The sequence below is a fragment of the Castor canadensis genome, chromosome 6 (genome assembly GCF_047511655.1).
Source record: "Castor canadensis chromosome 6, mCasCan1.hap1v2, whole genome shotgun sequence".
NCBI classification, from domain to species: domain Eukaryota; kingdom Metazoa; phylum Chordata; class Mammalia; order Rodentia; family Castoridae; genus Castor; species Castor canadensis.
The window spans coordinates 118,783,997-118,800,880 of NC_133391.1; the positions used below are offsets into that span (position 1 = coordinate 118,783,997).

At 35.6% G+C, this 16,884-nt stretch overlaps 1 protein-coding gene across 5 annotated transcripts in view; it reads right to left on the bottom strand.

Annotated features, from left to right (window-relative positions):
* The window catches only part of Fcho2 (FCH and mu domain containing endocytic adaptor 2), a 117,573-nt gene that overhangs the window by 50,201 nt on the left and 50,488 nt on the right, over nucleotides 1-16,884 (bottom strand). For all 5 annotated transcript variants that reach the window (XM_074077313.1, XM_074077312.1, XM_074077314.1 and 2 more), the window contains 3 exons: nucleotides 6,004-6,048; nucleotides 4,108-4,180; nucleotides 838-862 (listed from right to left, as the gene is read on the bottom strand). In XM_074077313.1, the coding sequence (XP_073933414.1) occupies nucleotides 838-862; nucleotides 4,108-4,180; nucleotides 6,004-6,048 (143 nt within the window). The remainder of the gene's footprint in view (nucleotides 1-837; nucleotides 863-4,107; nucleotides 4,181-6,003; nucleotides 6,049-16,884) is intronic.

Consider the following 16,884-nt stretch of genomic DNA (forward strand, 5'->3'; position numbering starts at 1 on the left):
CCATGAAGAAGAATGAAATCTTATCATTTGCAGGTAAACAGATGGAACTGGAGAACATCATCCTGAGCGAGGTTAGCCAGGTCCAAAAGACCAAAAATCGTATGTTCTCCCTCATATGTGGACATTAGATCAATGGCAAACACAACAAGGGGATTGGACTTTGATCACATGATAAAGCAAGAGCACACAAGGGAGGTATGAGGATAGGCAAGAAACCGCCTCCCCCCAAAAAAAACAAGATAGCATTTGTTGCCCTCAATGCAAAGGAACTAATGCAGAAACTTTAAAGCAACAGAGGCCAATAGGAGAAGGGGACCAGGAACTAGAGAAAAGGTTAGTTCGAGAAGAATTAATTTAGAAGGTAACACATATGTACAGGAAAGTAATGTGAGTCAACTCCCTGTATAGCTATCCTTATCTCAACAAGCAAAAACCCTTGGTCCTTCCTATTATTGCTTATACTCTCTCTTCAACAAAATTAAAGATAAGGGCAAAATAGTTTCTGCCTGGTAGTAAAGGGTTAGGGGGAGAGAGGGAGGGAGTGGGAGGAAGGGGGGAGATGTGACCCAAACGTTGTATGCACATATGAATAAAAGAAATTTTAAAAAAATGTTTTTCAAAGTCAGTGAAAAATTCTTTCTAACCAGAAATTTCCTATTAAATAATAGGAAAGTATATGTCAATATAAAACTAAAAATGCATGTTTAAAATAATTTTAATGGTGAATTTATAAGATGGTTAGTATTTGTCTTTTAAAGTTGGTTAATAACTCAAATATGCTAAGCTTTTTAAATATAAATAGCTAATTTAAATTATGTCAAAGTTAAATCTACTTACGAGTGAATCTGCATCAGGACATTCCCTATTAAAACAAACAAAGTATCAGAAACATTCAACTATTAGAGCTGTCTGCTAATTATACTGTATTTAAAATATTTAACTGGGTATTCAAACATAACTTAGAGAAATCCAATCATGAAGATTAAAATATACCAAATCATTTAAAAATTCTAAAGAAGGTATTCCTATACTTATAATACATGACAAAACAAAACTCAAACAGCTTACAAATATCCTAAAAACTACTTTCAACAGTACTTTTCCTCTGTGAATATATTTAGATCATAGAAATTGTCAGTTCTATATAAGCTTTCTAGTAACTTTTTATTCTCCCAAGTTGAGAAAAAAATTTTAATTCCTTAAAGAAAAAACACTTGGCATTTAAAAACAAGGTCTGCATTTAAAGAGGCAAAGCAGTCTAAAAACGTAAAGATGGTTGATAAATTTACATTTATTGGTAAATGAAAATTTTGAACAAATAGCTTAAACACCTCAAAATTTCATTTGAAATATTTTTCATAATTTCGAAACTTAGAATATACAGAAGTCAAAACTAGTTTTCTTCCCCCCATACAACAAATATATCCTAATAAAAACGTGGAAAAAAGAATCAAATAAACAAACAAAACCCTAATTTTCTCCAAACATGTTAAATGAGTAACTTCAACTAGAATGACTTTCTAGTTTAATGCAATATGTAGTTGATTCTTCGTTCAACTAATGAACAAATATTGCATTTGCACATAAGTTAGTGAAAACTATTTTTTTAAACATAAAGCTAAAACATAAAGACCCAAATCCATAAAGTTAAGGTCACCAAGGTCATGAGGAATAAGGTTAGAAGAATTTCTGTGTGTACAATCTAAAACAAACACACAGAAATTAGACTGCAGATTTAAAAGACAGCTGGATCTTTGACTTGAGACAATTAATTCAAATACTATCAGAATCTTATAGAACAGGTAATCTCCATCAATCCAAAGACTGCATAACCAGAAAAAGCTTCAAACCGAAGTTCTGCTAAAGGAAGACAGGATGGGTTAGATTTTAAAATGAAAAAGCTGGAAGAGGCTTTTAATCCAAATTGAAGTGCCAAAGAGGGTAAATGCAATCCCCAGGTATCCTTAAATCCATCCACTCAAAAATTATTTTAAAACCAAGCCTAGTAGCATATGCCTGTAATCCCAGCTACCCCAGAAAGTGATACAGGAGGATCACTTAAGCCTAGGAATTCAAGACCAGCCTGGGCAACAAAGCAAGACCCAGACTCAAAAAAAAAAAAAAAAAGTCACTTAAAATTGTCAACTGCAGCTTCCTTACTGGTAGATGAGGAATACTATGAAAAATTGATGCATACTTTAAGGAAATGTTCTAGAAAAGACACAATAATAATAAATTCAATCCTTCTAGAGTATCAAAAACAATCAGGATGTTAGAACACTTTTACTTTCATCTTTTAAAAAGGAAAAAAAAAGCCACAGTGTAAACACAAAATGTTAAAGTTCCAAATACTTTATTCTCTGGTTTTGAACTAGAACTCTCCAGTAGGACCCATCTTCCAATTACTGATATCTCAAAAGCCTTAGGGCTATAAGGAAGAGGCAGGCCAAGAGCATCTGGCACTTCAAGCAAGTAAATTTTAGCATTTTTTCCTGCCAAGAAGTTTGAAAGAAGGGTGAGGATGTAAACAGGTTTCAGCATTGTCTTTGTGCTCTTGTATTCTCAGTTGGTTAAAAACAAAACAAAACAGGTGTGGTGATGCATACCTATAGTTTCAGCTACTCAGGAGGCAGAGGCAGGAGGATTACTTGAGCCCAGGAGTCAAGGCCACCTTGGGCAACATAACAAGACACTGTCAAAAAGAAAGAAAGAGGGAGGGAGGGAGGAAGGGAGGGAAAGAAAGGAAAAAAAGAAAAGGAGGACAATATCCTAATGGCTTAATGATCATATTGGGAAATTCTTCAATATGTATTTTTCTAGATTCTGTCATCTTAGCAAAATATCTTCTTCATAATTCTCAAAGAAAAGACGGTAAATTACTTTGCAATTAGTCTTAATTTTGTTAACCAAATGCCACTTGCGAGGGAGGAGACATTTAGAATAGGAGAAGCTTTTGAGAAATTTAGATATTAGGACTGTAACTAGGTAGAAGGTAAAAACACCCAAAGCACAAATTATTCTCTCACGTTGAAAATATGTACCCATCAAAATACTAAACTCCTAAGAGTTCCACTGATTATACTAGAAAAGTAGGAATTTTAAAGTAATTTTCAGACAATGTGCCAGGTTTACAAAAGTCACTCAAGACTTTTTGATCAGTGTTTCTTCAGTCTAAATCGACTGAGTAATTACAGAAATAAAGATTCCTTTACTTCCAGTTTGTCACTGGTTAATCACAGCTCACTGTTTCTCAAGCCTGGGCTTACAGTAAGAATAACACAGGGTACTTAAAACAAGACAGAACTATGCTAAGGCCCCACGCCAGACAACCTGATTTAATTGGTCTGAGGTGGATCCTAGTTGGCCTATATTTAATATCCCAGGTCGTTCAAATGTGTAGCTAAGGTAGAAAATTTTGTTTAGCTAGTAATACAAGCTCAATTTCTTATATGGTAATTATATTCTTTCAAGCTGACTTCTTACTTTTAAAAGTCAGACTTCAAAGTGGATTCCACATAAAAATGAGACCTACTATCAATGATAAAAGATGTTAGGGCTCCTCCCTCACTGAACATTTTCTATTGATGCATAGATATACCCCCCCCCCATGTATCTGTTTGCTTACAGCTGTCTACAGGCTTTTCATCGCATACTTGACCAGATTTATCTACATGGATTTAATTACAGAAACTAATAAAGTATTCTCTAAATTACGAAGAAAAAAAAAGTAGTTGACCAGAGGTTTTACTTTAGGTTAGTAAGACTGGTGACCTTTTAGTTTTCTCTGTACCTTTATTTATGTTTTAAAACTATGCATGCATCATTTTATAAAAATAAGAATACTTTAAAAGTGTCAATTTCAAGACACTACAGCCTTCAATATAATGTCTTAAAATTTTAAAGGAACTAATAAGAAAGGTAATAATCTGAACTAAAACCAGAGGAACTGGCAAATATATTTACTTAGAAAGGTTTGTGGTTTTCACAGTTTAGACACATACTTTGAGTTATTTCCAAAAGAATTTTTCTTACAAAATTCACAGTAACTCTTATTCTTAATCATTTAATAACAATGAATAGGATTTGGGCAGTACTTAAAATACTTACACAGATTCTGCATCCTTTTCCTTTTTAATTATTCCTGGCAAAGCAAAAGTTTTTCTTTTCCTTGGTTTTACACCTTTAAGATAAATGTATATTGTTACAGAAACATAACTATTAACTGATAAATATGTGAAACTATGAATACTTAGGCAAACTTGTTCATTACCATTGATAAAAAAAATGTGAATGAAAGAAATAAAAGTATCAATCATTAAACTCTAGTACTTAAATCGGTCAGCCTGTTTAGATTTTTCTTATGTTAATTCAATATAGTCTATTTTTCACCAAAATATTACAGGGCACTTAATTAATGAAATTCTCTTTTCTTCTCCTAAGTCTCTCCTATGTCACCTCAAGCAAAAGAAGCATATGGAGATCTCTCTCTTTTTTTTGGTGATGCTGGGGTTTGAACTCAAGGCCTCACACTTGCTAGGCAGGCACCCTACCAAGTGAGTCATTCCACCAGCCCAGCATACGGAGCTCTTAAAACTTCAAAGACAGTATATTATTCACTATATTAGATTTGCTACAAATTTAGGTCAAATCATACTCCGTGATTAGAAGTCACAAGATATAAATGTACTATTTTAAATACAAAGGTGATACAAAGACCCAATAGAAAGAAGCATAACATGAAAAGTTTATAACTATGACATTCCTGAATGTGTCTATATGTTATCCCTAATACCATGCTATAAATGGACACTACTATAACAAAGAAGCAAAATCATGGTTGTTCTTCTTAATACATCAGTTATTCATCCTCATCTTACATGATAAATTATTTTTAAAGGTCGGTGAGGTTAGTAATTATTGATGGAATTCAGCACTTAGAACCTTATTAGCTGTTTATTTACTCCTTGAAGAAGCAAGCAGTAAGAGACCTCTGATGACCTAAGTTATAACCATCACCTTACAGATGAGGAAATTCAAGGGTTTTTGTGTGTTTCTTAATATAGAACAAGGATGCAGGCAAAATAGAGTAAAGGACTTACTACTATGCAAAGCTAACAACCTATACCATACATTTGTACAGCATACTATAATATTTTAAAAACCTACTATCATTTCATCCTCACAGCATTTTTTATTATCCTCATTTCACAATAAAATGTTAAAGGTCAGAGAACTTACTTACTACTCTCAAATGGATAATTGAGTACAAGAAGCAAGGCCCCGAGGCTACTGATAAGCCCAATAACAAACTTATACATCATAACAAATAATTTTTACAAGTAGAAAAAATAAACTACTTTTGAACTATTCCTACCAGCTCACAAATTAGATATGTAAAACAGGAACAAAAACAACAGGCATCTTAGGTTTCAGTCTATGAAAAACATCTACTAAATTAGGAGCCAGGCTGGTTATGGACCCTTCCTCCAAGTTTACTTACATGCATTCTGAATGACAGTAATACTGACTAGCATTAATGTACAACCTCATTAATAAATGAAATGCTATCCACTGTAGAATAACAACTAGACATTAATGCATAATGATCAGTATATTCATGACACTAGAAAACTTAAAAGATGTATGGCAACCGAGAAAACAATCTCAATGTATATTTGAAAATAAATACATGCTATATCTAATCTTTCTAAAACATATTTTGGGCTGTGGCTGTGGCTCAGTGGTAAAGTGCTTGCCAACATATTTGGGGCTCTCAGTTCCATCTCCAGCACCATAAAATAAGCATTTTCATACACTAATATTCCTTTGGGCAAATTTATTGCTTATTTATTAAGTAATGATTAGCACCTGCAGTACTTCAAACGACACTCATATTTTTACATCACTCCTTACATATGCTGATTGGTGAATATGAGCCCCTCTTTATTTGCAGGACACTATTTGCCAAGTGTGTTGTTAACACATTACAAGTAGTCAACTTACCTTCAACTGCACTAGCAGGGTCACATTCTTCGAATTCAATAAGGCCTAGAAAGAAAAAAAAAGAAAGAACTACCTGTAGCAGAAAACAATTATCAGATAAATCCCAGTATATTTTTTTACATGTTTAATTTTTTTAAAATTTAATTGACAGTACATCCTTTTAACTATTCTGTAATGTGGACTGGTGTTATTTTATAATTGAAAATATCAGTAATATTTCTAAGTCAAGTACTTCTAACAGTGGGAAACTGAGACCAGATTATGATGATCACAGCAACTCACTGGCAACCCTCCAAATGTGATACCACAGAACTGGACACAGATCTAGCATAGTTTTCTGCTTTCAAGGAGCTTGCAGCACAGTTAATCTGAGAAACATAGTTAAGAGGCAGGTGCTGAATCTCTGGTTGTGTTCATGGAAAAAACAGAGATATCAAGACCATAAATATGACAACAATGTAAACATGGTAACCTCATCTATCCTGTTCACCATTCTACCCTCAATTCCTAGAATAGTAAATACTACATTTTTGGTAAACACTTGTTGAACAAATAAATGAATTAATTATACACTAACTAGGTAGTGGTTCCAGGATTATAATCCAGATCTGTCTAACTGTATTAGAAGGTCAAGGAATTTGTACTGTAGTTTGCAGGCAATGGGAAGAGTTTTAAGGTGAAAAGGTCACACACACACACACACACACACACACACACACACACACACACACACACCTCCCTGACAAAGCAGTCTTACAGGAAAAGTAACTTCAAGCTAAAATGACGGACACAAACTGTATAGCAGGAGTAGATGATAAAAAAGAAATCAGTTTGAAAATAATGAAGATATCCCTGAAATGACAGAACTGCAGAGGCTATTTTCAAATGTCATAAAATCAGGTATAATTCATTCACCAAACTATTTAGGATGTAAAGAAAACAGCAAAATCATGAATTACTTTTCTACTGAAGTATTCCAAAGCTAAATATCAGACTAAAATTATCTCTCACTAATGTAGCACTTTAGTTCTCTTTTATAATACATAAATTTACGAAAAACACAACATTTTTGTGAAGTAGTAATTTATTAATGGCAACTGTTTATAACCTTAGTTGTCAAGAATTTAAAAAAGAGAGACTGACGAGAGAATAACAGAGGAGTTCTTTACTGGTTCTTCTGAGACATTAAGCTTAACTATAACTATGTGCAAATTGATGATCAGAGTTCTTACTGATCAATATGCTATAAAAGAAAACCAGAAGTGTTGAAATACAGAAGTGGAGATATTCAAAATAACAAACATTTCTGAAACATAAAATGCCAGTCCCTCCAAATCATACAACAGATGCATAACTTCTGAGTAGCATTCACATCAACTTTCCTATTAAAGACAGAAATACTAATAGTTCGCAGTATAAGGAGACTAAATATTTCTCTACAAGGAGGAACTAAAAATATTGCCTAACTGTCCCTCTCCCTTCCCCAAATCTAAGATGTACTTCTATTTGGTCCTAGCTTCTATCAAATCAAATAGATTAACATTTGGTGATAGGAAGAATAGTTATAAAAAGGAGTGATAAAGTACTGATATTAATGTCTTCCTTTTTAGAGCATTATGCTATACCATATCTATAAGAAAAAGTACATTTATTACTTTCACCTAAGAAAGCCTTACACAGGAAATGGCCTAATTAAAAATTTAAAGAGTTTATTCAAGCCCATTCTGCATAACTAGAAACTGAGAAATCATTTTTTTTCTTTTATTATTCATATGTGCATACAAAGCTTGGTTCATTTCTCCCCCCTGCCCCCACCCCCTCCCTTACCATCCACTCCACCCCCTCCCTCTCCCCCCCACCCCCTCAATACCCAGCAGAAACTATTTTGCCCTTATTTCTAATTTTGTTGTAGAGAGAGTATAAGCAATAACAGGAAGGGACAAGGGTTTTTGCTGGTTGAGATAAGGATAGCTATACAGGGTATTGACTGAGAAATCATTTAATGAAAGCGCCTGGAGCTTGTTCTTACAATAGTTTATAGAGTCCTGTCAAAAATTTACAGTGAAATGAGGACAAAGAAGATGAAAAAAGATAAAGAATTGATGTGCATTTCATAATTAGCAACTTTTTTGCTTGGTCTATCAATTATGAAGAATGAAAACTCTCTACTTAAATTACCAACAGCTTATTATGTATAATTGGCTTTTCTAACTACTAGTAAGGCTTGAGAAAAAATAAACATCTAAGAAAGAGCTTACCCGAAAAAGGCAACCATAAATGTGGTTAGTCAAAAATTCTCTTAAAGGGCTGGGGGTGTAGATCAAGCAGCAGAGCACTTGCCTAGCATGCCCGAGGCCCTGGGTTCAATCCCCAGCGCCTAAAGAAATTTTTCTGCTAAAGATACCCAGGAGCTAAGTTGTACCCAGAAACTATGTACAGAATCTCCAAATTACTGATTTATTCTAGAGACAGGGGTAGAGGGAGAGGGAGAGATAAAAATAAAAACAAAATACCAACGTCAAACAAAATTGGATTACTTACAAATATTTAAAAAATGTATCTAGACAATTTTACAACACCATCTTAGCAAGCATGATATAAATAGAAACAAATCTTTTAAGACCTTTGAATGACTTCATGTATGTGAGAATAGTAAAGGCATCTGTTAACTATAAAATCAATCCCTCTAAAAAAAATTCTACATTTTTCTCTCACAAACTCTTATATTGATTGATTTCGCTTCATCTGTTCTAACCATTTTAAAATCTATTTAAAATACAGAAGTGTCCAGTGGAGATATTCAAAATAACAAACATTTCTGAAACATAAAATGCCAATCCTCCAAATCATACAACAGATGCATAACTTCTGAGTAGCATTCACATCAACTTTCCCTTTAAAGACAGAAATACGAACAGTTCGCAGTATAAGGAGACTAAATCTAGTCTTCTTTAAAAATTAAATCATGTACGAGAAGATTTTCTTTTTCAAACAGCACATGCTCCTTCACATGGCAAGGCTTTGTGTGCCTGGCTCAGTGCCAGGTAACAGCTCAGCTGGTCATCAATGCACAGTTGGACTCTCCCCCTCCACCCCCCATGTAGCATGTCACTTCTGACCTGCTTCACAAGAGCAAAGTTTATTCAGCATCTCCCTCAAATGCAATCCACTGTTCATCATTCTGCTATTTAATCATAAGACAGGTTATATTTTTTGACAGTACTAAAGCCAGAGTGAGGGCTTGAATGAAAAGTTTGCTACAACTGGAATTAAATCTATTTTAGACTCAATTATTTCTGTTGTCAAAATAAATAACTGCTCTTAGCACTTAGATTTTGTGTTGGGTCACCAGGGCAATTTAGTCTGTATGAAAGTACATAAAACTATTAGATTCTGTCTCTTGATGCTCTTATCACACATTATCTAAAAATGCCAGAGTTTAATTAGACTCATAAAAAAGAACAACTCCAAAAAGTCAATGATTCAAAACAAAACAATTCTTTTGTATAATGCTTTAATCATCTGGTAGAAAGAAATCAGTATTTTTTTAAAAAGCCATCAACCCATGAATTCACCCAAGCCTAATTTATATCAAAACTCTTTAAGAAACATTATAGGAAGAAAAACAACTTATTTACCATCAATCTTTAATTGCCACAAATGTTTTGTGGGATATGGTAGAAGATAATATATAGAAGTATTTAATTAATAGCCCACATTGCTTTGGAATCAACCCTAAATCTCAAGCCACCAACAGGGTGGGTTTATTACTCTGTCACATTAAAAACTGGCCTCAAGCCAGGTGTGATGGTGCAACTCTGTAATCCCTATCTCAATTAATGGCTTGGGGTGGCAGCATGCCCTTGTAATCCCAGCTATGCAGGGAAGCACAAATAGGAGGATCATGGTTCAGACCAGCCTGGGGAGTAACGCAAAACCCTATCTCAGAAACAACCAATGCAAAAAGGGGCTGATGGAGTGGCTCAAGTGACAGAGCACAAGTGCAAGGCACTGAGTTCAGCCCCTCAGTACTGTCAAAAAAAAAAAAAAACTGGCTCAAAACTCAGTATGACTGGGGCTACTAAAGTGTATTTCTGCATATTCCCAAGTAAACCAAAGAATGGCTAATTCTAACTACAGCCATACACTCCTAAACTAACGAAGGCTATGTATGTGAGCATGTGTGTATGTTGGGTAGGGGTAAAAGGAAGAGACCAAGACGTGCTTCCAGCAGCCATGTTTGAGCTTGCTCCTGGGCTGTGCCTAATGCCTGAGGTGACAGATAAGACAAGCTAATGTGCAAGAGCACCAAGCTCCAGCTTCTGGTCACATACAAAGCTTATGGAGGTTCTACTTTTAGTTGACCACTTGGTTAGTGGATGGTTACTGCGCACCTATTCTTTCTGAACCTACGCTGTATCATTTTATGAAAGGGGGATGACAACAACACCTTCTCCATATATGCTTTCTCTCCTTTCACATATCTACTGTACACATTTTTTTATTTTTTCTTTTGCTAAATCATTTGAAAGTTATAAACATCAATGACACTTCACTTTGAGAGTATCTATTTTAATAAAGGACTTGTAGGAACAATTTCCTCAATTCAGTGGTTTCAAATCCCAAATGAGCATCAGAAACTCCTAATGCAACACTTTTCAACTATATGTACCTATCATGTATCTAATCACCTGGATAGCTTATCTAACCACAGATCAGGCTGGGCACTGGCAGTTCACACCTATAATCCTGGCTACTTGGAAGGCTGAGATTGGGAGGATCAAGGTTGGAGGCCAGCCTGGGCAAAATTGTTCCTGAGACCTCATTTCCAAAATAACCAGAGCAAAATGAACTGGAGGTGTGGCTCAAGTGACAGAGTGCCTGCTTTGCAAGTATGAAGCCCTGAATTCAAACCCCAGTCCTACCAAACACATACACAGACAACAACAACAACAACAACAAAACCATCGATCAGCTGGGCATCACCCCCAGAGTGTTCTACTGAGGTCTGCTATAGTGCTCAGGGGTTTACATTTTGATGGTCCTAAAACTACAGGAACTTTGAGAACTGTAATACTGCAGGACCTTGGGCCACTGCCAGTCAGTAAGTCAGTCTAGATAGTGCTCCTCCAATTACACTGTACATACAAACTACCTGGGGATCTTATTAACATACATATTCTGGATAGGGTTTGAGAGTCTATGCTTATAACAAGCATCCAGGTGATTTAATGCAATATGTTCTCAACAATGGCTGCATGTTAAATCCACTAAGCTCTTTAAAAATATACTGGTATTCACCCAAGACCAATAAAATCAGAATTTCCTGGGCAATTGACAGTTTGTACATTTAAAAAAAGAAAAAGTTAAAAGCAGAAAAAGGAAAAGGAAAAAATATCTCCACAAATGATTTTCATTTGTGCCTGATGCTTGAAAACCAGATAAGGCAAATTTAGGAACTACTAATCTTAAATCAAAGGAATAGGTTTTTGCCAATGGACTTCATTACTGCAAAATCTTCCAAAATTTATCTAGTTTTCCCAAACACAGAATTTTAGCTCTGAAATATAACTTCCTAAGTCCAAATTCTGAAACTGTCCCCATACTCCCAAATTAAGTCATGCTCTCATACTATGTAATCTTGGTAAGAACCTTGTTTCTACTTTTAATTATAGCATGTATGTTGTTAAGCCTTTCCTATCTGTTAATAGCAACTCCATCCTTTCAGTTATTCTGGCCAAAATTCTTGGACTGATTCCCCTCACCATCTTTTTAAATAGTTTTGCTGAGACGCAATTAACACATGATAAACTACACATATTTAAATGTACAACTGGATGAATTCAGACCCATGTTACATTTGTGAGTCTATGGCCACAAGTAAGATAACACATACAACCATCACTTCATGGTTTGTAATCTATTCCCCACTCCAAGTCAACAACTAATCTGCGTTCTGTCACTAGAAATTAATCCACACTTTCTACAATGTTACAGAAACAGAATCACACAGTATTTCTTTTTGGGGGGGCATGGTTTCTTTTACCCATGATAATTATTTTGAGATTCATGCATGTAATGCATGTATCAATAGTTCAGTTTTTATTGTTGAGTAGTACTGCACTGAACAGGCATACCTCAACTTTCTTACTCATTCATCTAGTAGTGGACATTTGGGCTATTTCCAGTTTAGGGCTATTAAAACAGAATTGCAATGAACAATCACATATGAGTCTTTGCCCAGACACGTTATTTCTTTTTCTCTTGGGTAAACACCTAGGAGAAGAATCTCTTGATCACATGGTAAGTGCAAGTTAAGATTTCTAAGAAACTGCCAGGCTGTTTTCCAAATTGATTGCACCATTTTATTTTCTACCAGTGGTATGATAAATTCTAGTTCTTCCAAAGCCTCATCAGCACTTGTATGTCCATCTTCTAATTTTAATCATTCCCGTAAGTGCATAGTGGTATCTTACTGTGGTTTTAATTCGCGTATCTCTAATGGAGTTCAGCATCTTTTCATGCACTTATTTGCCATTCAAGTGCCCAAATCTTTTGAGCATTTTTTTTTTGCTTTAAAATTTATACATTTTGCCAGGCATGGTGGTGCACAAGGGAAGCTGAAGCACCACAGAAGATGAGAAAGGAGGACTGCAAATTTGAGGCCAGCCAGGTGTACCTAGCAAGACCCTTTCTTAAAAAAACAAAAATAAATAAAATAAAATACATACATTTTTATTTTAAAATAGATTTTAAGTTCTTTATTCAAATTTTTGTATCAGTATAGACTCATGATATTTATTATACTCATTACTTGTTACTTGCTCAAGGCATCCTGGCTCTAACCACGGGAAACTTCAGGCTGCCCATGCCCTTTTAAACTATACAGCTTCTACTAAAAAACAAGAAAATTATTTTAAAAAAATCTCTGTGATCTTCAGTTAGGCAAACAATGCTTAAACATGACACAAAAAATCTAATACATAAAAAAATTAAAATTCGGTAAGCCAGACATCAAAATTAACTTTTGTTCTCCCAAAAACTACCATTAAAAAAGATAAGTCATAGACTGGGAAAAATTTTATATATATATATATATACACACATACACACACACACACACGTTATATGATTTGTACTCATAATTAATACAATACACAATCCAATTTTAAAATGGTGAAGAGATCTGAAATACTGACAAAGAATATTATAAATGGCTGAGCCAGGTGTGGTGGCTCGTATCTATAATACCAGCTACTTGGAGGCAGAGATAGGGAAGATCACAATTTCAGGCCAGTCCAGGTAGAAAGTTAGTGAGACATTCCACCCCTCCCCCATCTCAACACATGAGCCAGGTGTCTGTTATTACAGTTCCCGATAGGTATTAGTAGGAAGACTGCAGTCCAAGGCAGATCCTGAGCAAAAATTCAAGTTACCTGAAACATAACTAAAACTAAAATGGGTTAGGAGTGTTGCTCAAATGGTAGAGTACTTGCCTAGCAAGTGTGACACCTAGAGTTCAAACCCCAGTACTGACAAAGTAAACAATAAACTGGAATATGACAGGAGTGGAGCTGTACACCTGTAACCCTAGCAACTTAGGAGACTGAAGCAGGAGGATCTATAGTTTGAAGCCAACCTGGGGTACATAGTTAGTTCCAAGACAGCCTGGAATGCATGGCAAGACCCTGTCTCAAAAAATTAAACAAACATACTGGATTGTAGTGACAGATGCACAACTGTTTTTACAAAAACTCATTCAAATGCACACTTTCGGCAGCTGCATTTCATATACTATAAAATATATCTCAATGTGGCAGGCGGAATAATGTCCCTGGCCAAAGAGGTCCACTTCCTCAAACCCAGTACCTGTGAATATGTTCTGTTAGGTTACATGGCAAAAGGGAATTAAGTCTTAAAATGGAATTATGGTTACTAATTACATGACCTTAAAATAGGGAGGTAGGTTATACTGGATTATGAAAGAGGAAGAAGAAGAGGACCTCAGTGTGCTGCCTGGTAAGACTCTGAAGAGGAGGAAGGGGGTACACAGCACAGCTTTGTGAAGGTATGATGCAAGGAAACAGATTCTCTTGTAGAATCTCCATGCAGGGTGGGGGGAAAGGAGGGGGGGGAGGGGGAAAAATGACCCAAACATTGTATGCACATATGAATAAAAAAAAAAAAAAAAAAAAGAATCTCCATGCAGCCTTCCTGACATCCTGGTTTTAACTAGTGAGACTCACGTCAAGCTTCTGATCTATGGAACTGTAAAATAACAAATCTGAATTCTTACACCACAAAGTTTGTGGTAATTTTCAGTAATATGTAGCAAATATTCTTAGTAAAGGCTGTTAAAAAATAAGGCCCAAATAGCTAAAACAAAACTGAAAAAGAACGAAGCTAGAGGACTCATACTGCCCAAATTTGTTGTCTCACAAAGAGTGAGACAACAATTCAATCAGAAATGAGTAATTTCTTCAACAATGGTGTGCAGACAACTAGATAATTACATGCAAAAGAATGAAACCAGATCTTACTTCATATCATACATAAAAATTAACTCAAATGGATCAAAGACCCAAATGGAAAGGGCTCCAAAAGGAAAAGAGGGGGGTAAATCTCCATGACCCTTTACTGGGCAATGGTTTCTTTGATATGACAGCAAAAGTACAACCAACAAAAGAAAAAAAATTAATAACAAAAACATGTAGGCCAGGCACCTCACATATGTAATTTCAACTACATGGGAGGTGGAGATCAGGAGGACCACAGCTGAAGGCCAGCAAGGAAGAGGAAGATTGGCTAGCAAAGACCCCATCTCAACCAATAAGCCAGGCATTGTGGTATTCATCTGTAATTCAGCCTCAGGGGAAATATAAATAGGAAGATCACAGTCTAGGTTGACCAGAGCAAAAATTCCAGATCCTATCTCAAAAATAACTAAAGCAAAAAGGTTGGAGGCATGGTTCAAGTAGCAGAGTGCTTCACAAGGCCCCAAGTTCAAACCCAGTACCATAAAAAAAATTATACATTAAAAGACAGTATCCAGAAATACAACCCCAAAACGACAGAAAACACTTGCACTTGCAAATTGTATGTCTGATAAGGATCTAGTATCCAGAATTAACTCTTAGAACTCAACAACAGACAACCCGATTTCAAAATGGGCAGGATGGGTACAGTGGCATGTACCTGTAAAGGCTGAGGCTGAGGTTGTGGGACCACTCGAGCCAGGGAGTTTGAGGCCATCCTAAGCAACATGGTGAGCAACAGAGTGAGTGTGTGTGTGTGGGAGGGGGGTGGATGAAAAATGGACAAAGGACTTGAAAACAACATTTCTCCAAAGAATATACACGATTAGCCAACAAGCACATGAAAAGATGGGATGCTTGTGCACCATGATGGAAATGAAATGAAAATCAAAACTATAATCATACCCGCTAACATAATTATCATTTTAAAAATAAATAAAAATATAGTCGACAAGGATTTGGGGAATGTGGAACACTGTTGTTAAGCATGTAAAGTAGTACAGCTGCTAATTCAGATTGGGAGTTCTTCAAAGATTCAAACAGCATCACCATATCATGCAGTAACTCCACTGCTAGATAGATACCCCCAAGAACTGAAACAGGTGCTCCAAGAAAAACTATGTGAATGTTCACAGCAGCATCATTTGCAATAGCCAAAGGTGGAACCTAAACGTCCATCAACAGATGAATGGATAAACAGAATGTGGCCCATCCATTCAATGGAGTATTATTCAGCTATAAAAAGAAATGAAGTATTCACACATGCTACAACACAGATGCACCTTGAAAACCTTATGCTAAATGAGAGAAGCCAGACAATGGCCACATATTGTTTATAACCCATTAATATGAAATATCCATTCATTTATATGAAATATTACAAATAGATAAATTCAAAGAGAGAGAAAGCACATTACTTTCTGTGAGGGGCTGAGTGGTTGAAGGAAATAAGAGTGACTACTTAACAGGTCCAAGGTTTCTTTTCTAGGATGATTTAAGTGTTCTAAAACTAGACAATGGTATGGTTTTATGACAGTGTGTTTATACTAAAGGCTACTTGACTATATACTTTAAAATAGCTAAAATGGTAAATTTTACTGTGGGGGGATGGTATGCATGCTGAAGTATTTGGGGAGTATATGCTGATTTCTGAAATACACTCTACATTTAAAAAGATGAGTGGACATGTAATAAAGCAAGGGTGATAAGATGGAATCAAGGTGGTAGGTATATAGTTTTTCACTGTAAATTACTTCTAATTATTTAGTAAGTTTCAAAGTTTCCATAACAAAATTTTACAAAAAAAAACACTAAACTATGCTGAATATGCAATTTCAAGCCACATACCTAACCTTGCCTCAATTCCTAACTCCAGAATGTTTTTTGGCGGTACTGGCATTTGAATTCAGGGAATAACACTTGCTAGGCAGGTGCTCTACCACTTTTGGCTTCAGGTATTTTTCAAAACTGCAATCCTTCTGATCTCTCCTTTCCAAGTAGCTAGGATTACAGGCATGAGCCACAGCAGTGGGCACCCCCTCCAAAAATCTTACTAGAGTGTTAGGTGGAGATGACTGCAGGAGATACTTGGAAGATTATCCTGGTTCACTTTAATCTCTTTCTCTGGGAAATGCCCCCTCCCCAACAAATGGTGGGTGCATAGCCATGTTTACACTGCAGGAACTGGCCAGAACTGACTGCACTGACCCAACCTGGATCAATCATATTCTTTCTCCAAGAAATTTGGAAAAGGACAAGCTTGGTTTAATTCTGAGCTATGGCTACAATTAAGGAACAAGTACTTTTTTTAAAAAAAAAAAAGTCATTACTGGAATTACCTTATGTC